Here is a 22,307-nt window from a genome sequence, read left to right as displayed (position 1 = left end):
ACATTCACCAAGCTAAATGTAACTGGGAACGGGTGTGAGATCAGTGGATGCCGACACAAAACCTCACGTAGTACAAGTCAGTCCACGTTTTCTTGTCTCCTGCTCTTTCTCGGAGGCAGGGTCTATGTAGCCCTGACTGTCCTAGAATTCACTGTGTAGACAAGGCTGACCTCAAACTCAGAGATCCACCAGTCTCTGCTTCCCGAGTCTGAGAGTAAAGGTATGGGACACCATGCCTGGTCTGCTTTCCTCCTTATTACTGTTATTTTATAAGGTATTTAACAGAAACTCCGGAAACAATATAGTCAACGTCATCAAGGAGTAAATTGCCCATCTACCTTTTCAAGTTAATGGGATTTCATATGAAGGGAATGTAACTCACCACAACATCCATAGACGTCTGTCTTACAGTATGAACAAGAGTCCCACTTTGGGGGAGCCCAGCTGTCTATCAGAGGGACAGAACACTTGTCTACCCATCTTAGTTTGGGTTTTATTGCTGGGGAGAGACACCATCACCAAGGCAACTTTTTTTCTAAATCTAAATTTTAATTATGTGCAAAAATAGTAATATAAGAATGGGAAGATCTCAGGCTTGTAATTATTTCCATGTAAAGGATTACTGATAAGTTGGCCTGTTAGGGGAAGCATAATCCTTTATTAAAACCCTTACTTTATATATCACAGTAATTTTTGTCCTCTAATTGAACCCTATTTAAAAGGAAACTATAGGAATATTGCTGGCAAGAAGTGAATAGCACAATTTAATTTTTTTTTGGCGCATATGCAATACTTGGTATTTTGCGTGTTTGATGCCATTTTATCTTAGCAGTGATTCCATAAAGTATATACTAATTATGTTAGCTAATATGGCCTGTAATGTGGCATCATCCAAGACAGCATAAAGGCTTACTGCTGCTCTTCCAGAAGAAAAAAGCCTGTTTACCACATCCAGTGCTGACTCTGCCATCGTTTGTAGGAATACTCATTTACTGTCTGGGGTTTGCAATGTTTTCCTATTACTGATTAAAGTGGGCAGAGCATAGAGTTTCCTGTTTATTTCCAGGTGAATTCTTCACATTTCCTGGTGCTTGAAAATTTTCCTTTCACAAGTCTTCGACAATTATGTACCCTCATAATCCCGTCATATAGCTTCTCCCCGCCGACCTGGGCAAAGGAGATGGCTTGTTGTAGGTAACAGACAGAGGCAGCCAATCTCAAAATAAAAGGAGGACATGCCAGTTTCTTTGCTTTTGAACCTCTAGCAAAAAGGAGTCTAACAAGACCAGCAAAACCAATAACACCAAGTCTTGGGGAAAACCCAGGAGGTGCATTTTGAAGATATCCATAGCTGTCTAATCCCCACTGAACAAAGTGTCCACCTTGGGTTGAGTTTGGAAGTGTATTTCTTGATACCACTTGTATATGGCTCACAATGATGTTGGGATTGTGAGGTGTTTTCTTCAAGTTAAGTTCTTGGCTCCTTGGCACATATTTAGATTGACTCTCAGGAACTGAGGAGAGTGAAAGCTGATCCATCTTCATGTGATTTCTTACTTTTTAAAAGATTTCTTTATTATGTATACAGTGTTCTGCCTGCATGTACACCTTCACGCCAGAAGAGGTCAACAGATCTCACTACAAATGGTTGTGAGCCACGATGTGGTTGCAGCGAATTGAATTCAGGTCTTTTGGAAGAGCTGACAGTGCTCTTAACCTCTGAGCCATCTCTCAAGCCCCCTTTCATGTGAGTTTTGTGAGTCGAGTCCTTTTGGGGTGCTGTGTAGACTCTTAAGGTGAGCAGGACCTCTGAATTACCTTGAACTTGTTGCTGGCATCTGTGGCTCGGGCAGGGTCACCCAAGTCATCTCTTACGAAGGAAAACATTTTACTGGGGCTGGTTTCCAGTCCATTATCACGGCGGTGGGAAGCATGGCAGTGTGCAGGCAGACACGATGCTGAAGCTGACAGTTCTACGTCATGATCAGCAAGCAGCAAGGAGACTGTGCCACTGAGCGTAGCTAGAGCATAGGAGACCTCGAAGTCGCTCCCACTGTGATACACTTCGTCCAACAAGGTCACACCTCCTGATAGTGCCACCCACCATGGGCCAAGCATTCAAATCACCATAGTATCCCACCCCACCTCAGTTTCTATGTGGGTCCTTCGGCTGGATCTAAGAATAGAAAACCCAGAGCCTGTTGAACAAGAGAAATGGGTAAGTGATTAACTTTCCAAGCACAGGAAGGTCTGAAGCACTGACCGATATGGCACTTTCACATTTCTTCAGACAAATGAAACATCTGCAAAGGGCTGACAGGACAAAAGTATATGTGGACTGCAGGGCATGTCCTTAAAAACACACACACACGCACGCACACATATGAGGGGGTATGTTTGAGAGTTATGTCAGAGTGTGTTTATTACAGTTTGTTGAAGCCGCACTTAGTAGTATCTAGTGATTAAGGTTATTTTCTGACCTAGTCATGTAAAAGGCATCTTCCCCAAACAATATAGCTTGCTGTAATGAAAGGGAACCAACGGTCAATTTTGAAGTTTTAACTCTTCAATTCATATTAAATTGTAATAACCAACACACTATTCTGGCATTTGGTATCTCTTTTCTTTTTCATGTCATGTCCTTCTAAATTCTGCAATGACGGTGCAACCTCAGGGAAGTCCTTTAATGTCTGTCTCTGTGCCTCAGCTGGATCTAAAGTAAACAATGACAGTGGTCCTACATTTTCATAGGAACCTTATGAGGAAACCAGTCACTACTTGCCTAACACTTAGAATGCAGTATACCTGGTGTACATGCTTGGTAGTTTAACATAATTGAAAATAAGAAATAGACGCATGAATTTGTTTTAGAATCTTTCACAGTCACTGGTTTTTCTTTTTTCTTTTTCTTTTCTTTTTCTTTCTTTCTTTCTTTTTTTCTTTTTCTTTTTCGGTAACAAAACTTGGAAAATGTTCTGAGAAGTCTCCTCAGCTTACTTTCAAGTTAACAGCCACCCACCTATTAGACGCCAGCCGTGCTTTGTGCTCCAAAGACACAAAAATAAATTTACACGGTCTCTGCCCTTCCAGAAGCCAATCTTTCTGTTCTAATTTTCAAATGTCTGCTCACATAGCAAAACTCAAAAGAATAGAGATCAGAAACTACTAGAGAGCTAGGTAATTAAACATCTAATAACCTCACAGAAAACTCCAATACTCTAAGTTGAAGGCACAACAACCAATTGGAAATGTGTTTATTTTGAAATCTGCACATGTAGTTGGTAACTGCGATGATGCACATAACAGTACTTGTGTAAAATATTTTCCCGTATCTCTCTTTAGGAAATCTGACAGAATTTGTGAGGGCAATCAGGTGGGACTACAGAGAGCGAACTCTGGAAGGAACAGCCTGCTAAGATAGGTGATGGCCTTGGTGAGCTAGGAGGCTACAGTGACAAGCTGGGTGCAGAGAGCAGACATTGCTGGCCAGTGTTGACCGGCCAGTGTTGACCTGGGGATCAGCAGGGTCCTCAGGATGGCGAGGGGCGCACGCCGGTTCCCCCAGCCTCACAGAAAGATCCTTTCCCTCGTGTGAGGGCAGCCTTAGCAAGCGGAACGCGCGCCACGCGGATGCAGGAGCAGGCCGAGCCCCGGCACTGTGCCCCCCGCCCGGCTCCAGGGCACCGGATGCTAAGCCAAGGAATGACTCGAGGTTCTTCCAAGCTAACGGTTCCCGTGTCCCGCGCTACCTCGGGATTGGCCTCCGAGCCCAAGTCAAGCATCCACGGCGGAGAGCAAATCAGTCGTCGCTTCAGCCCAGCACAGAGGGGCTCCTGCCCGCCGGGGGGCTCGCACACGTCACTTCCGGCGCGCCCGCCGGGGAAGAGGCGGAGGTCGCGCTCTGGGTGTGCGGCTACCGGGGACGCGCCGTGCCGGGGGCGAGCCTGGAGGGCGGGCTCGGGAAGGGGGAGTGTCTGCGCGCCGCTGCTGCCGCCGCCGCTGCCACAGTCCGGGGAGCTGCCGGGGAGCTCGCCGCATCGCTCGACGCTCGGCGCACCCGGACGCCGCGCTCCAGGGTCTGTGGGAGCGGAGCAAAAGCGGCAGTGAGTTGCTGCGGACTGCGGGGCGGCGGGACGGCCCCGGTCCCCTCCCCTGGTCACTCCTGCTTGCCAAGTCCCGGGTCATGGGGAACACTGCGATCGCCAAGAAAGGCAGCGAGGTGGAGAGCGGTGAGTAGAGTCGAAGGCCAGGGCTGGGTTCCCACCGGATGGGCCGCACTGCAGCGCCCTGGGCGGGAGTCCCCCCAAGGCCCCGAGGCACGGGCCAGGCCTTGCTGGAGCCGCCGCTAGCCGGGGGGGGGGGGGGGGGGGGGGGATTGGCTGCCTTCATCTCTGTCCCCTCCCCCTTTAAGGCTGGGGGTGGGGGTGAGAGCCAAGCGCCGGGGCTCATTGGAGAGAGGGAGGGCTGGCGGAGCAGTGCCTGTGATCCCTTTTCTTACTAGAGCGAGGAGGACTGCCACGGTCTGGAACGCTTCCCCAAATATGGTCCTTGAAAAGAAGTCCCTTTTGTGGTCGTACCCTTGGCTTTTCTCCCTTCTCCCAGAGCCCCCAACACCCTGACCCTCATTTTGGGAGCTACAGGTAGCACTTTTGGGTTGAGTTGGCTTTTTTCCCTCCATCTCCTGGATTCATACCTATCCAGGTGAGTGCTGGTGTGGTTCTCCATAGGCGATGTTAACCCTCAGTGTCTAAGGATCTGTATTTTATCCCGTAGATTAGAGATGACAAACATAAACACAAGCAGCAACTTTATCCATTCGAAGGAAGGAGAAAAAAAAAAAAAAGCGAGACAGCTTTGTTTTTACTCTAGACATCCAGGAATGAGCGAGAGTGCCTGTAAAACTTAAAGGGCTTTCGGAGTTGAAGTGCTTCCAGACACTGTTGCTTGGTTTCTTCTGAGAGCTGAAAGTTCAGGAATTCAGTACTTGACACCAAATCTCAAGGCAAAGGGGTCGTGGAAATTGAATTTCTGTGTAGCCACATTTATATATATATATATATATATATATATATATATATATATATATATACACACACACATACAAGTGTAGTGTAACATGTTGTGAAGGAAATATTGTGTGCCTTTAGAGGATTCGGGTTAGATATTTATAATTCAGAATACTCAAAGAATGGTACTTGCTGTTTGTTACATTGCTCTCAGCCCTTGGAGTGAGCCTGACAATTTGTTCGTGTTTCTGTAAATAGTATCTTCCGTTGTGTGTGTGTTTATGACAGAAGAATGAAGCTAACCTTGTAATTAGTTTGACGCAAACAGCATTTGATCTGTGTGAATAAAGCAGAACTGAGCTGCCTGAAGAGGGTCTAGCTAGTCGGTTTGTGTAATGTAAGCAACAGAGTCAGATTTTATGGTTTGTTTCATCAATAAGGTTTGTTCTAGGAAAGTTGATGTAGAAAGCCATACAAACTTTCAGTGACTTTGAAAAGCCAAGGCAGAACTAGGACTTCCATATTCTCTTTTATGAATTGTGCAAATGTCCTGATTAATTGTACAGATTCACAAAATATGAAGTATGACAATATTTTGTACCCTCCTGACATTGCTATTTCCCTATTTTTCTTATTCAGTGTGTGCTAATTATTGTTCAAAAATGTACTTCCCAGTTGGATCGGCCCAGTGATTTTCTTAGCAAGTGCTGTCTTGTACAGTTCTTGTATTTTTTAATGATAGTCCACTCTCCAGTAATATATACATTTTTGCTGTTAAGCTTCCAACCAGTTTTCCCCTGGACAGTGTGAATTTAATTTAAACTGGTAGCTGTGACAAAGTCTTCTGTGAGTTTATTTATAGAAACTGTAGATCATTATAGTTTGAAAAATGTTGTGAAATGTCAAAAGAAGATAGCAAATGTCTCATGGGAAAAGCACATTAAGGCATTTGTGGAAAAGCGTTCATGGCTTCATTTGGAGCAATATTAGCTGATGTGTGTTGATGTTCTTCTGTAGCGAAGAAGATGTATTAATGTTTTAAAACTCAGTGACAGAACATGTCCTACCATTACGTACCTAACTGTTCTGTATATTTTTCAAATGAATTACTTTGGAAATTTTGTGGCTCAAAATTTAAATTATTTCAAATTTCTCTTGATACAGAGAATAAACTTTTAAAAATATATGATCTTAGGAGTTCAGTCTATGCAATCATACCGTCTCACAACCCAAGTGCCAGACTCTGAAGAAGCTGGGGCTGAGATCATGTTATTAGCAGCAGAGTAAAGGACAGCTCTGATGCCCTGACCGCACCCTGCATCTCTAAATAATCAATCCATCCCCTTTCAGCGTTACTGAGCCCTGGGGACAAAATATTAAAGTTTTACTATAGTGTCAGATGAAAGGTAAAATGTAAGTGCTAACATTCTGAAAGTAAAATTAGAACCCTGAAAATTACCAGCAGGGAAGTGTTTGATTTGAAGAGCTAATTAAAGATATGAAGGTAAGATTTGCAGTTTGATGAGGAATAAGCCTCCCACAGACAGGTAGTTCTAGAGCTGAATTCTAAAAATACTCCCAAGAATGAAGTTGGGCATAAAGATAAGTGAGAAGGACTTGGGGTTTTTTTGGGTTTTTTTTGGGGGGGGTGGTTTGTTTTTTGCTTTGCCCCTATACTCACAAATTTAAGGACACATTCTGAGTTCCACAGTGTCCAGAGATAAATTAATTTGAGTTCCTTAGAGAACTGATGTGTTTCACAGAACAACTTTTGCCATTATATATTTCCTCCTATGTTTTTTAAAGTTACTCTTGGAATAAGTGCCTTCCAAATTTGAGTGTACTTATTTGAACATCAGTTAATACATAAAGCCATAAACTTTTAGAAACAGGAAGCTACAAGTCTCAAAGATGTTTTTCACGTGCCTTGTAATTCAAGAAAGTTTTACCTTGAATTAAGTCTGTTACTCACACAGCCTTACTAATACAAAAACACATGCTTCTCCTTTAATCCAGGTGATGTTTTTGTTCTTTTAAAAATATATTACATCTACAGGCTGCCTGTGGAGCTCTGAATTACACACGCATGTAAGCATGGTCAGGTCCAGGGGTGGAAACTATTGAATGTTAATTCTCTCATGATTAGATGTGGGAAAGCCACCCCGTAGCTTGCTGCTTTTATAGCTTTTGGAATGATCTTGAAGCGTAGACTGAATGTGATGGCACATACTTTTAATCCCAGCACTGGAGAGGCAGAGGAAGGCTGATCTCTGAGTTCAAGGCCAGCCTACTCTACATAGCAAGTTTAGGCCAGTTATAATGGCACTGGGAGACTTTGCCTCAAGAGACAGAGAAAGGGAAAAAAAGACCTTGAGAGTCAATAGAAATTGATTAAGGGAAGTCATTAGTAGATCAGGTTCAACAAATCAAACTTGTTAACATTTTTGAGAGTGTGTGTGTGTGCCTACATCTCTGGGTGTTTTGCACACACTGTCATACAGAGCTTTTCAAACTCTGTGGAGTGAGTGGTTCCAGTGTTGCTCCATTTTTAACACTGGGTAACGAAGAAGTGATGTGTAACTTGTTTAAGGTTGCATAGTAGTTAGTCAAGGAGTGACATTTGTATTAGGCAAGCTAATACCAAGAGGTTATGCTGAGCAACCTGAGTGTCCACTAGAAAGTCAAAGTCAGGACACACAGAATCGCTCACACTTTATTTCAATTTATCAGTTATAACACATTGCAGTTGCTTTCAATAGTGACTATATTTGGATCTGTTAACCATCTGAAATAAAGATTATCTTTCCTGTTCCATTCTCTGGATTCATATCATTATCTGTTAAATGGGATGAAGGGCTCAATTACCTTGCAGTTATTTTATTTTTAATGTGATGAAATGCTAAGTTAACCATATATACTTTATACCCTTAGAACCTTCATTGCTATATGTTTGTTTATTGCTCATTTCTTTTTATTAATTTAAATTTTTTTATTTAGTTAATTTATTCAGATTATAACTAAAATGTTATTGCTCATTTCTAAATGTGTCCCTTATCCTTCTGTTAGAGAAGAACACAAAGTCATTTGAACTTATATTGCTATTATTAATTTTTAGAATTTTGCATCTTACCATGATTTCAAATAGTTCTGCGTAACCCAGTTCCTATGATGATAGACGTGTTATCCACTTACACTGCTCAGTGAAGTGGCTTCTACCCAGAGGTAGCTACTGAGAACTTGAAATGCACCTGCTGTCGCTGTAGAACTGATATTTTACGTTGCACTTGTCTAATTGGTGTTTGGTATATTGACAGCCCATGTTTTTGAAAAGCTGTCTTTATATCTAATACGCCAATTCTTCTTTCTACAATTTCGGTAATTTGGTAACCATGAGTGTATTTAGATGAACAAAAGTCTAGATATATGTTTTCTCAAAATCATCAACATTTCCTCTACATAACAGTTTATAAACTTAGTGAGCAAATTATGGCTTAGCAATTTGTATATACTCATAAAGTTATCTGAAGTTACCTTTGGTGGTACTTAGTAATAAATATAAGAATGTATACTTTGGCTGAAAGCCTTTTTTAGGGTTAATTGTTGACAAGAAATGAATTTAGTGTTCTCTTGAATCTTGCTTGTGTTTTTGAACTTTTTATTTATCAGATTGATCAGTAAATTCTTAAAGAATAATTAGTAGATATTTGTCATAGGCTGGCAGAGGCACTTGGAAATAGTCTTCCTTGGATTAAAGAAAAAAATTAATTATGAACTCAACTTTGACTGACAAACACATATGATCTCACTTCTTGATTTTATTTTTGTACGGATTACTGTTTAGAGTTGTCTCCTTTTTTTAAAATTTTTATTTATTTATATGAAGTTCTATCTCCATGTACACTTGCATGCCAGAGGAAGGTATAGATGGTTGTGAGCCACCATGTGGTTGCTGGGAATTGAACTCAGGACCTCTGGAAGAGTACACAGTGCTCTTAACCTCTGAGCCACCTCTCCAGCTCCTGTTTGGGAATCATTTTTCCTATTCTTCTGCTCAGGCTCCTTCACACAAGACATAGACAGACTGTGGCTTCACTTGCTGGCAGCAAGGTAACTGAGAAGCGTGAAAGCCAGCTTAGGAAGGTCAGCCACGGCTGAGAGCAGACAGCCCTGGAGAAGAGTGTGGGGAAGCCAGAGGAGCTGCTCAGACCCTGACAGACAGCTACAGGCTATCACAGTTCATTTTGATACTCCACTGAATTAACGGAATAAAGCAGTCGCTATGACTAAGACTAGGTACATAGTATAAGTGATACAGTATAGCTTGGGGCCAGATTTCCTCAGGTAGATAGGTCATAAATTTCCAGTGAAAAGCTATTTTAAATAGAAAAATATGGAATTTATAGGAGATAAATATATGTACATCACACTGTTTATTTAAGCAGTTAATCTTTCTTGGGGGAAAAAACCCTCCTAGGCCTGGAGAGTCGGCTCAGTGAATAGTGTTTAGTTGAACAGGCGTGAGGACCTGAGTGCACACTCAGGGGCAGCAGCACAGTAGTGCACTTGTGGAATTTCAGTGCTTTTATGGTGAGAGGGGAGAATCCTCGGATGCCACAGTTTGGTTAGTCTAATACCCTGTGACAAATGGCAGAGATCCTGCGACAAGTAAGGATGGAATTGAGGACTAATAGCTGAGTTTTTCCTTTGATCTCTGTATGTACACACGCGCGTGCGCACACACACACACACACACACACATACATGCACACTCCTCCCGGAGTATCTTGTAGTGGCGGCACACACCCGCAATACCAATGATAGATAGATAGGCTGGGGCAGGAAGATCATAAGCTAACGGCTTTCCTCAGTTATGTCATGGAGACCTGGGTGCAGACATAAAATGCCCTACATGCTTCCCTGCCCTTCCATTCGTTTACTTATTCATTTATCTAGTACACAGAGGTGAGACTACACGAGTCAGGGCCTCTATATGATACTGTAAAAATAAAGATTGGTTATATTCCCAAAAAACAAAATCATTTCATGAAAGGCTAACAGAGGAGCCAAGAGAAGGAATGATCTTTTCTACTGAGATGAGGTAGATGAAGTTCAGAAAGGACTTTGAAAGAGCTGTGCCCTTAGTGGGCTACTGAAAATGAGAAACATTCACCAAAGGGATTATAGGAGAAAATAAAGGAGAAAAGCAGCACTGTGTGTCAAGATTAGGAAGGAAATTGTCTGTTACAACTAAATGGCACAGTATGGGGTGGGTGGTAAAGACGGTATAATGAAAGAACGGACGGGACAGAGGCCACCTCATGGGAAGCCTCAGAATTATAGACTTTGACATCAAGGAAAGAGATGGTATAAAGTGTGGGTTTAAGGTAGTCTACCCTTAAGGAGTAGTGCACATTTGGCTCCAGTGGCCTTTCCGTGTGTTTTAGTGTAGGGGACGAAGGCAGTGAGATGCTTTCCTGCAGTTCATATAGAGAGAGACTTAGGTGCAGTGTTATAAAGTAGATTTACTGTTCTATGTCTAAGCCAATGGTTTTCAGGTTAAATTTGGGATTCTTTCACAGACAGAAAAGTATTAATTGAATCACGGCACTAGCTTAGTTGAAGTTAATTCTGCTTAGAAATCCAGTGTAGATGTGAAGTTCTTTACCAGGCTGCTGCAGCAGATGAGCGCCCCGTCTCATTGCCGGGCTGGGGTTACATGTTCATTCTTTGGTGACTTGTGAAAGTTTTCGGTTTTTTCAAGGTAGTTGTTGATTTCAGTCTGGAAGTTTTTGGCAACCCTGTGTTTTCCATGTAGACTTTATCCTTAAAAATCAAGTCTTTAAGATTTGACTATTTTAAGGCCTCACCATGTACTTTGTCATTCTTTTGTAGTAGGTGACCGTGTAGCAGCAGAAGACTGTGTTAGTCCAGGTATTATTACATAGCGTCTTTCATAGGTGCTGGCTCTGTGGGTAATTTACCTCCTCGAAAACCAGTTCAGCCTTCCGAGTCAGCAGTCATGGGTGCTCTTAGGGGAGGATAAGTTTCGTCTTCAGCTGCAGTTGTGAGACAAATCATCCTGCAACTCAGACTTGCACAGAAAGGACTCATGTACTTGTCATTCATTCAGGCCTTGCTCACTCTCACACAGGACTCACACAGAGTGTCTGCTTTCCATAGGCACTGTGCTAAGTAGAGACACAAAGAAAAGTGAGACTTGATTCTTGTCCTCAAGCCGGAAGACAGCTACTCAAAACTGTTAGTGGTAAGACATGGGGCACCTGTGCCAGGCAGTGGTACTAGGGCAGAAATGCAGTATGGGAGTTTGTATAGGTAAGGATGCAGAAGTCCCGAGTAGTCTGCAGTTGTCTGCCGAGTCCATTTTAAAAAGAGACCAGTATTCTCACCATTCCAGCTACTTTGTTTTCCAGGGCTTTTCTCTGCTGGACAATGTGCTCTTTGGGCAGAAGCATATCTGTCAGTGTGTGTGCTTCTTAATACAAATCGATTTTATTTGAAATAAAAATGCTTACACGGCTTTTCTTTACAAATTGTTTGACTGGGTGGCTGAGCAAAAACAAAGCTGAAGCAAAACTGTTTTGGTTTGATTTGTATTTGAGCGCAAGTAGGAAGACACTACTGTTTTGTTTTGTTTTTGTTTTTGTTTTTGTTTTTGTTTTTACACTGACCTTCCCTCAGGCCTGTCATAGAAGTGTCAGCAATGAAAATGAACCCAGCATTACTGGTTGTTAGAGGTCTTGTCATGTTCTGAAATCACACCCACATCTATGGATATACCTGAGAGGGTTACATATGAGTCCATGGCAAGCAGATTGATGGAGGAAGAGTATTTTGGAATGAGTTTTTCACCTGGTTTAGAAGAAAGCACTAGAATTCTCTACAATACCAGGTTGCTGTAGAAAAACGCTGCTTTTGGTTGAGCTCTGTGAGTGCAGAACCATGTAATCCATCTGCATATAGAGCAGCCCTGCCAGAAAATATTAAAGCCCAGATGCCCATTCCTTCAGCATCTCTGTTATCTACAGTATATTTTGAATATTAAACAGAAACACAAATGGCTAAAACTCGTCTAAAGCTGCCAACACCTATGGCTACAATGGAGCTAGATGGAGGAGACAGCGAGGGAATGAAGACAAGCGGCCATTCATCTGCAGGGGGACTGTTCCAAGTGCTGGACTCAAAAACCAGTGCTCAGAGAAGCTGCTGCCACTGTGGCCTTTCCGGGGAACTTTCATGGCATCTCGATATGGACCCAAAAAGCCTTAATCTAAATGTCTGACAACTTAATTATGAGATGCTGTAAACCAGTGGCTCTCAGCCCTCCTAATGCTTTTACCCTTTAATATAGTTCCTCATGTTGTGGTGACCCCAAACATACAATTATTTTGCTGCTACCATGTAACTGTAATTTTGCTACTGTTGTGAATTGTAATGCAAATACCGGACATTCAGGATAGCTGATAAGCGACCCACAAAGAGGTTGTGACCCACAGGTTGAGAGCTGCTGCTGCAAATGACAAAAGCAGTCGGAGAGAGAAGCAAGAGTGCACAGGCTACAGTTTGTAGTGTTTCCTTGTTAGCACTTGATGGGTCAGGAAGAGCCACTGACGTACCAGAACGCTTTGAAGCATAGAGGCAAAGTGCAGTGTTGACTGGATTATGTGCACAGAGCAGGAGTGGGGCTTCATGGCTAGGACATTATCTAAACTTAATAGATTGATTTGACATTAAGTGTAGCAGGGCTTTTCTTTTTAATTAACAAGTACATATGGTGATAACAGGAAATTATGAGGCAGAGAACACACAATCAAGGCTTACTGTAGTTTCAACTGTCTATCCTACGAGTTTAAAAGCTGTTAACTTTTTTTAGTGGGGTTTTTTTTTTTTTTTCAGTTTATTGCATGATGGGGTTAGACTAGTCTAAGTGAAAAGCAGACCACAAATGGGTACATTATACAAGCTGTGAGGATTTTAAACCTGTGACAAGTGACAGAAGGGAAAATCTACTCATTGCAAGAAAATCTTCACTTAAGCTTCAGAGTGCTACAAGCACTTTAAGTCCATGTACCTCCAGCTGGACAGCCTTAGCCTGCCCAGTCTCTATCAGGAGCTGTCATGTATCGTTGGGCTGGTCACCCTGGTGCTGGATCACATTTATGGAGATGCTCAATTACAATGCCATTGCAGGCAAATTTCCTCTTAAACATCTTCACTAGTTTCTTTTTATTGGTCAGTAGTGAGGCTCTTCCTGCTGTTTCTCTTTTGAATTTTTACATGGGTATATGCTCATCTGTGCCAGCAGGAAGCAGGCCATCATCCTTACTTGCTTCAGCAAAGGGGTTGAAAGGGGATCTTCTGGATGGTGGGCATATGTATGATTCTTTTTCCTTGGTGAAAGCAGCCTGCAGAAGGCTGCTGTGGAGAAGTGCGTGGTCACAGGCCATCAAGGTTTCAAGGGGGAGGGAGGCAGCTGAGTCCTATGATCTGACCTGTTTAACCCTGTTACCTAGGAAAATATCATTTGTTAGTTTATTGTTTAATAAGTCACTTATTCATTGTACGGCCACACTATGTTGAATCCTCTTCTTTTCACATAATAGAGACTCCTACAAAGTCAGCCTGCTGCACTCTATGACTTTTAAAAGCCCCTTGACAGTTTGGACCGAATCCCACTCCCCTTTATGACCTAATTTGCCATCTTCATGACAGTGAACCACAGTCCAGCTCCATGGGCTATGACTGTGAAGGTGAACCTCCACTCTTACCTCCAGTAGCCATTCTAGAATCCTTTCGGCTGAAATCTGTGGCTTTCAGTCCGTGCCACAATAGTCTGCAGACTGTCTTCATATTAGCGTAAGTAGTGCAGGAGCCATTGGCAACTCTTTCATATGGACTTTTAAAGCACTGTCACAAATCCACTCTGAGACCGCTGCCTACATCCTCTGGCTGGGGAGAAGAAGGTCACTTGCTTCTTTCTATAAGTGATCAGACTTAAAGGAAGTTTTGTTTTATAGATGTAAAACTGAGCGCATGCAGATCACTGCTTTGTCATGAAAGCTTGCTCTGCTTTCCCTTCTACCTCATGGGTGTTGGCTGACCCATGATACACCAGACATACGTGCCCCATCCAGAGGAGATTGTCATTACTGAGTAATAGTCAGACAGTGACTATGTTATTTTTGTTAAACTCCCCTGGGAGTGCATGAGTGATGAGTCTAGCAGCTGGGCCTAAGGTTCCAGAGGGCTAGAGTGCATTGTAGTAGGGAAGGCATGGGATAGCTGTAGGTCCAGGAATATGGCTGATGACACTTCATCCATTCAGGAAACAGAGAACTTGCTTAGTGTTTTGACTCCAGAGTGTGCCAGGGTTGTTGGATCTGTCACGCTGGAAACTAAAATCATGGATGGGTTAATGAGTGATAAAAACATCAAATTCAGAGGCTGGATTGATGGCTCAGATGGTTCAGAGGAACTGGGTTCAATTCCCAGCACCCACACGATGGCTCACAAACCCCTGTAACTCCATTTCCAGAGGATCTGCCATCCACAAACACCAGGCATGCACATGGTGCCCAGACATTCATGAAAACAAAACCACATACATAAAGTTTTTGAAAATTGAATTCTATTTTGGAAGTGTTTAAAGCACCCACTTGCACCCCACGTTGGGGAGTACTTTATCTGTACTATATTGACCATTTGGGGAAAATAGCTCCCTGACCTGAAGAGAACAGTTTAATGTATTAAAGTAATATCAGTTCTTTGAAAAGGTGTGTGTGTGTGTGTGTGTGTGTGTGTGTGTGAGAGAGAGAGAGAGAGAGAGAGAGAGAGTACGAGTGGCTCTGAAGGCCAGAGGTGTTAGCTCCCTCTGGAGCTGGAGTTACAGGCAGTGTTGAGCAAGTGGAAATGGATGTGGGAACCTAACTCAAACAGGCTCTCAGCCACTGAGCCATCTCTCCAGCCCCCAAAGCACAACGCTTGAATTTGGAGGAGAAAATTGGTCTTGGATAGATAAGTAGATGCTGGATTAGAAAAATGTTTCCTTGCCTTTTGAAAACTCCTCTTCTGAGGTGTCTGTCACTCATCTATGTGACTTCCCTGTTGTTGCTGTTGTTGAAGCTGTGTCCTGCATGCTTCTCACTCACCCAAAGCATGGACCACTCGTTCAGTTCTTAAACCCTGCCTTCATTTTGGACAGTTTCAAATTCTTTGTGGATAACTAACTATCCATCACCACAGGGTCTCAGAGCCTGCTTTGTTATCAGTAACCCCCTTCTCGGTACTTAGCTACCTCATCTCATCAAGAACCTTGCTGTATTCATGGACTACTCCATGATTGCCAGTGTGGCTGTCATTCTCCGAACACAGTGCCCTTTTTCTGATTGCCTGTACAACGCTTTCTGTACTACTCATCCACTAGCCCTCTCTCTTCATTTTCCTTCTTAGCTAGTGAGATGATGTGGTACCCAAAACCTTTTGCAATTCTCTATTGTGTCTGCTTGATAGGAGCTGACTCTGAGAGGCTCAGCTACCCTATTCTATCCTACGGCCAAGAGTTGAACACTTGGAGAAAGCCATGTGGAAGAATGCTATAAATTCACTGTCATCTTCAAGTGGGCTGTCAGCATGACAGTTTTACTACCTTTCTCTGAACTATTCTTTCGTTGTTCATGATTTCTGTTTCATTCTTCTGTCTGGCTTCCGCACTGTCCTCCTCATCTAATAATCCTGCTTCATATGTCACAATGAAAATCAGATACAGATTGAAGTCATGTTCATAGGGCAGAATATGTTTTATCTTCACCTTCTAGTTCTGAGATTTTTATACTGACCTATCTAGGAATCTTGGTAATTTTGTTAATCCTAAACTATATAGGTGCGTGTGTGTGCATGTACATATGTGTGTGTGTGCGCGCGCACATGTATGTGCATGTGTGTGTGTGTGTGATTAGATTATTTTTGTTGTTACTCTTGCTGTGACAGAATACCTGAGAACTTACAAGGAGGAAAGATTTGTTTTGGCTTATGGTGTCAGTAATTCTCAGCTCATGGTCAGCATGACCTATAGCAGAGCATCGTAAGGGTTAGCACATCTGTGGTAGGGCAGAACTTCACCTCGTGACAGCCAGCAGGCAGAAGGGTCTAGGAAGGTTCTGGATCTCAATGTCCTTTTAAGAGGTACCCCTAATGACATCTTTATCTATTCTTTGTCTAGCATATACAAATTACATATATATATGTGTATATATATATATATATATATATATATATGTTCATATATGTATATACATGTGAATATATAATATCATTGCTTATATGTGTATTTCTCATATATGTATAAGAATCTATAAATAATAGTAGAAGTGGGTGTACTGCCTAGCCTCAGCTATCAGCTTGACACAGCGCAGAGTAATCTGAGGAAGTTTTAATTGGGGGATTGCCCAATCCAATAAGCCCATGGCTTTATTTGTAAAAGATTGTCTTGATAGATCATTGATTGATATGTGAGAGTCCAGCTCACTGAAGTGGTAGCATCTCTAAGCAGCTTGATCTGCACTATGTACAGAAGCTAGCTGAGCATGAGCCAGACAGCAGGCAAGCCAGCCAGCCAGCAGCAATCCTCCATGGTTCCTGCCTCTAGTGTCACGCTTTGAGCTCCTCTTCTTAAGTCCCACATCAATGGATTGTGACCTGAAAGAATAAGCCTATAAACTCATTGCTTTTGGTCATGCTGTTTATCACAGCAACAGAAAACAAATTAGAACAATAAGCAATCTATTCAAAGTTCTTTTTATAGCTATGAGTTTTGAATATTAAACCAATATTAATTACCTAGGAAATTTTCAGCTTGGTTGTGAAATATCATTTTGTATCCTTTATATAGAAGTGAGTTTAGTTTGCTAAAGCTTCTCCATGTATTTTGATTTTTTTGACTAATTTTTTTAGTATTTTATTTTCAGATGTTTGATTTTTTTTTTTTTGTTTGTTTTGTTTTTTTTTTTTTTTTTTTTTAGTTTAATTTCCTTGGTTTGGAATATATTTTGATAGACTTTCAATCTTAAAAATTTTTGGACTTGATATATAGGGGTATAATTATTTTATATATATATATGTATGTGTGTGTGTGTGTGCGCGTGCGCGCGTGTGCATATCACACAACAGGATATTTACCAAAGAAATTATTCATATACATATATGTATACATATATATGTGTAATCATTCTGGTAAATATCTTGTTGAGTTTTGAAGAGTATATATGCTGTACCTATTGCTTACAATGTTCTCCCATTCCTGAAACATCACATAGTTTTAGACAAAGTTAGTCACTCTGTGGGCTGTGGGTCAGTGTTATTTATTTTTATTTTGCTTATTTACATATTTATTTATTTTTAGTTTTTTGAGACAGGGTTTCTCTGTGTTATCTTTGCTGTCCTGGACTCATTTTGTAGACCAGGCTGGCCTCAAACTTACAGCAATCTGCCTGCCTCTGCCGCCCATATGCTGGGATTAAAAGCATGTGTCACCACTTAATCGTTTAATCATTTTACAGCCTAATCCCAGCCTTCTTCCTCCTCTTCTCCCAGCCCCACCCTTATGCACCCCTTCTTCCACTTCCCCCTCTCCTTCTCAGAGAAGGGGAAGCCCCCAAGGGCTACCAACCCACCCTGGCACCTCTAGTATCAGTAGAACTAGGCACATCCTTTCCTGTAGAGGCCTCACAAGGCAGTTGCTGATTATCTTTTAACCTGTTAGTTATAGCTAAATATTTAAAGTCTCTCACTGGATCTGTGTATTTCTTTTTGATCTGCCAAGTTTCATTTTAAATACTTTAATTCTGCACTTTAAGATGGGTGCCTTTAGGATCTTTTTCTTTTATAGTTACTTGGTGTCCTTATAACACTTCCTTTAGTTTGTCAGGCATTAATCTAGTCCGTCTGTTAGTTCTCGCTAGCATATGTATGACTGCTTTTCTTAATAGTCTTTTGAAGTCTCAAATTTATACTTAAGGATTTCTCTACAGTAACTAAACTTTTACTAATCAATTCTAGCAATCTTTATTTTTTGATGCATTTTATTTATAGGCTGAGTTATTTGTTTATATATTAAGTTTTGTTCTTGCCTGTGTGTGCGCACCCACAGTCATACAATTCATTTTCTCATTTTGTTTCAGATCTGCTCAACACTGTGTGTTGTTGGTTTTAATTTTTCCTTTTCTCTTAGTTTTGCTAGACATTATATTTGTCTATGACTTATTACACTAATACAAAATTATTACTTTATAAATTCCAATGAGAATTAAGAACCGTGTCATGCTATTTGTTGCCTACTTCTTTAATCTTAGATGAATTTTTAAATGTATTTTAATTCTACATATAATTAGAAGTCCATCATTTTTTATTATGGTTATTCCTTGTCATTAATTGGATAGTGAGGATCAAACCATGTAATAACATACAATGATCCCTAAGGTCTGTTTCCAGACCATCAGCTGGCTGTCAAGGTCACTGAGTATCACAAGATACTGGCAGTGACTACAGTGAGGAGGTCTCTGGATTCTGCTGGACACAGATCTTAGAGATCATTTTATTTTATTGGCAGAGGTGTAATATTAGTGGTCTTTAGTCTAATACTTGGACTGTTATGTAGCTATTTTTGACACCCTGTCACCCTCTTTTGTTTCTTGGTCACAGCATGATCTGTTGACCAACTTTGCTCATGAGTGATTTCAAACCACCCAGAATACTCATTTCTTTGACTGAAAAAAAGCAATGTAGGCTTTCTCCCCCATAACTTAGTACCTCTTAAAAAATAAGCTTATAAACAGAGAGTAATTAATACATATAAAAGTAGAATAATCTAAATTATTCTTGGTCTTGGTTTTGGAATATTTTGGAATTAGGGCTTTTGTTGTTGTTTTTATTTCAAGATGCAGAAGCCTTACTGAAAGAACTAAAACAGAAAAGAAAACAGCCAGTCCTGGGAATCACCTGTAGCCCTGTCACTAGGGAGAGTGGAGGCAAATGGATCATAAATTCAAGGCCAATTTAGTTACATAATAAGATCTTGTCTCACATTTGACCATGTCCCCTGGAGGGGGAGACCTGGTGGTACTCAGAGGAAGGACAGCAGGTTACCAAGAAGAGACTTGATACCCTGTGAGCATATACAGGGGGAGGTAATCCCCCTCAGGAACAGTCATAGGGGAGGGGAATAATGGGGAAATGGGAGGGAGGGAAGAATGGGAAGATACAAGGAATGGGATAACCATTGAGATGTAACAAGAATAAATTAATAAAAAAAATTTTTTTAAGTAAAAAAAAAAATCTTGTCTCAGGGAAAACAAAGCAAACAAAACAAAAACCAGAAAAGAAAATCATTTTCAGGTAATTTGAGAGCAGAAGTCATAAGATTGACATTAGGCATAGCAATATTAAGGGTCTAAATACTGTAATTATACTTATGTCTTTCTTTGTCTCTGCCTCTGTCATCTCTTTCTTCAGCTGGGGCTGAAGTAGCTGGGCTGATGCTGTCTGCCCCAGAAGTGCTGCGGAAGTATAGAAGTGGCCACTGTAGAGGTTGATTTGTGTCTCAAACCTCAGCCATAGAGAGTCTAGGAAATGTACTGTATAGCTGCCCACTTCTCCCACCACAGGAGAGCTGAAAGCATGTGAAGTGAGCTCTTTGTGGCTCTAAGCATCATCTATTTTTTACCTGTTTACCCCTTTCTACTGCTAGTCCCCAGCAATGTGTACCTCAGATAGTGCTACCATTGTTCATACACATGAAAACGCCACTCTGAACCAAAAAGCGACACCTCGATATCTGTCAGTCTCTGGATGTTTGCTCATGCCAATTCCACATGATACTCACCTTGAGTTCTTGCAGTTCTGGCGCTGAATTAACTTCCATAATCATACCTTATGTAAAATTATTGAGGGAAGCAAAACAGAAACTTGCTGTTTATATAAGTATTACACATAAAACTCAGGAGGTACTATTTATAGGTAGCTAATACAGCTGTATTGTTGGTAATTACTATTGTATTTATAACTTTTATCATTGATCCCATGTTCCTACCAACAGTATATAAGATAGAATGGGTGTTTTGTCATGGTAGTAGTTCAGGCAGTTACTCATAAATCATTGAGAGTTTGGTAGTATATTGTGATAAACCCTTTTTTTGTTTTGTTTTGTTTTTCGAGACAGGGTTTCTCTGTGTAGCCTTGGCTGTCCTAGACTCACTTTGTAGACTAGGGTGGCCTCGAGCTCACAGCGATCCACCTGCCTCTGCCTCCCGAGTGCTGGGATTAGAGGCATGTGCCACCATTGATTCTTTGTGAGCTTTGCATCATGTACCCCAGTCCTGGTCATCTCCCTGTCTCCTCATATCTGCTCTTTGCTCTTACAACCTCCCCTCAAAATAAAAAAATAAAAAATAAAAAAATAAAAAATACCCAAGCCAAACAAAACAAAAAACAGAGCATAGAAAACATGTCGTTGTGGACGTTGTAGTGTGTCACAGTGTGTCCCACAGTATATCCTTCTGTCCGTACATCTTCACTTGCAAATATTCATTGCAATGAGTCATTGTTCTGGTTCAAGATCTCTGGCTTCTGTGACACCATCAATATTGGATTCTCCTCGGGACTCCTCCCAGTTGCTCTGTTGTTGCCCTGTGTCATGGAGATTGTACAGCTTTGGATCAGCAGGACTAGCTATTTCATGCATCCCATGAGTTTGCAGATGATATAGATTTGGTTGTGAGCCATCTCAGAGCCCTGGATCTGGGCCTGAGTGGTAGCAGAGGTGGTCAACCCACCAGCTCTCTTTTATCTGTATCATGAGGGTTAGCTTTCCAGCACTGCTCTAGCTAGGGCCCCCAGTGCCACCATCAGCAGGGGGCAGGGTTGACTCTCCTGTTCTCATGACCTCTGGACCAGCTCACACACCCACGCCTCCAGAGTCCTGCCCACAGTGCTGCCCAGTCAAGGTGCAGGCTCACTCTCTCAAGTGCTGCAGCCTGTGAGGGGCTGAGCCAGGTCCAGACTACCGCAGGTGGCAATTGGGGAGGGGAGGAGAAGAGGGCATCACCTCCACACCCATGCCACTTCACCACAGACAAGTAGCAGGGCCAGCTCTCCCATGTTCATGCCCTCTGGGCTGGCTCATCTGCACCCTCCCCCCACCAGGGTCAGCTCTGCTGTGCTGTCCAGGTGAGGTTCAGGAGCTGCTTTCTAGAGTACTGCAGCTGGTGAGGAATAGGGTTCACTATCCTGAGAGCTCATGACCCTGTGGGCAGCTTTCCCAACTGCTGGAGGTGGTGAGGGGCTGGGAGAGGGGTCACCTCTGCACCTGTGCCACCCCATGGCAGATAAGTGGTAGAGTCAGCTCTCCCACACTCAAGCCCTTGGGCCAGCTCACTACACCCCTGCCATCAGGGCCAGCTCCACTGTGCTGCACAGGGCCTGCTCTCTGCCAGTGCTGCCAGAGGAGAGGTGGGGCCAGCTTTCCAGAGTGCCACATCCAGTGAGTGGCGGGGCCAGTTCTGCACAGCCCCTGGACTTCCAGGTAGTTCGGGACAGTCCCCGTGTTCTCTAGTGGTAATATGAGCCATGGACATTGACACCAACCCTTGCTACTGTGTAGCCACAGACTCAGACACAGCCTTGGGTGACAGCTTGGGCTGGGACCTCACCATGGCCCAAGGTGGCAGGGCTGGCCACTCAAAACAGGCTACTGTTTCTAGTCCCATCTTTCTTCATAATACTCAAGCTGTTCCACTTTTCTTTCCTATTTGTGCACCACATGCACGTTGTGGTGGCTCCTGCTGCAGGCTGGACATGTGGTCACGTGGGTGACATCCTCAAATCACACTGTGTAGTGTGTCTATGGCCTGCTTGCACCATGCACTGGAGGGCAGGTCTGTGGGTGACATGGCGATCCACAGGTCTCCTTTTGTTTTCCTCCTTCCACACTGCATTTCCTGGATTTGATTTGAATTTTATGAGGCCTAGGCATAGGACAGTTTGGCCTTTAAGGCAGCAGCAAGCCAAGATGAATTGCCATCCGCTCTGCCCTGACTAAATAAGAACACCACCACCACCAAGTGTCCCTTTGCCAGGCGGGATGATATACCCTTCTTAAGCTGAAACTATTTTAAGTAAGAATGCATTGAGCACCATAATCACTTAGCAACAGAATATAAGAGCATCAGGAGGTTGGTGGGGAGTGTGCCACACCGCCATTGCCCAGCATCTCAAGAAAGTGTCTTAATGCAT

General features: G+C 42.4%; 1 protein-coding gene and 1 pseudogene across 1 annotated transcript in view; one reads left to right on the top strand and one right to left on the bottom strand.

The window, feature by feature from the left end:
- Positions 1–1,019: 1,019 nt before the first annotated feature.
- Positions 1,020–1,798, bottom strand: LOC127206449 (MICOS complex subunit Mic26-like; annotated as a pseudogene).
- Positions 1,799–4,046: 2,248 nt separating this feature from the next.
- The window catches only part of Prkacb (protein kinase cAMP-activated catalytic subunit beta), an 88,981-nt gene continuing 70,720 nt past the window's right edge, over positions 4,047–22,307 (top strand). The window contains exon 1 of the mRNA XM_051165880.1: positions 4,047–4,229. Coding sequence (XP_051021837.1) covers positions 4,184–4,229 — 46 coding nt within the window. The 5' untranslated portion in view covers positions 4,047–4,183. The remainder of the gene's footprint in view (positions 4,230–22,307) is intronic.

The sequence above is a fragment of the Acomys russatus genome, chromosome 23, assembly GCF_903995435.1.
Source record: "Acomys russatus chromosome 23, mAcoRus1.1, whole genome shotgun sequence".
In the NCBI taxonomy this organism is placed as follows: domain Eukaryota; kingdom Metazoa; phylum Chordata; class Mammalia; order Rodentia; family Muridae; genus Acomys; species Acomys russatus.
Note: the sequence above shows the minus strand (reverse complement) of the source record. Positions and strands in the feature narration are given on the sequence as shown.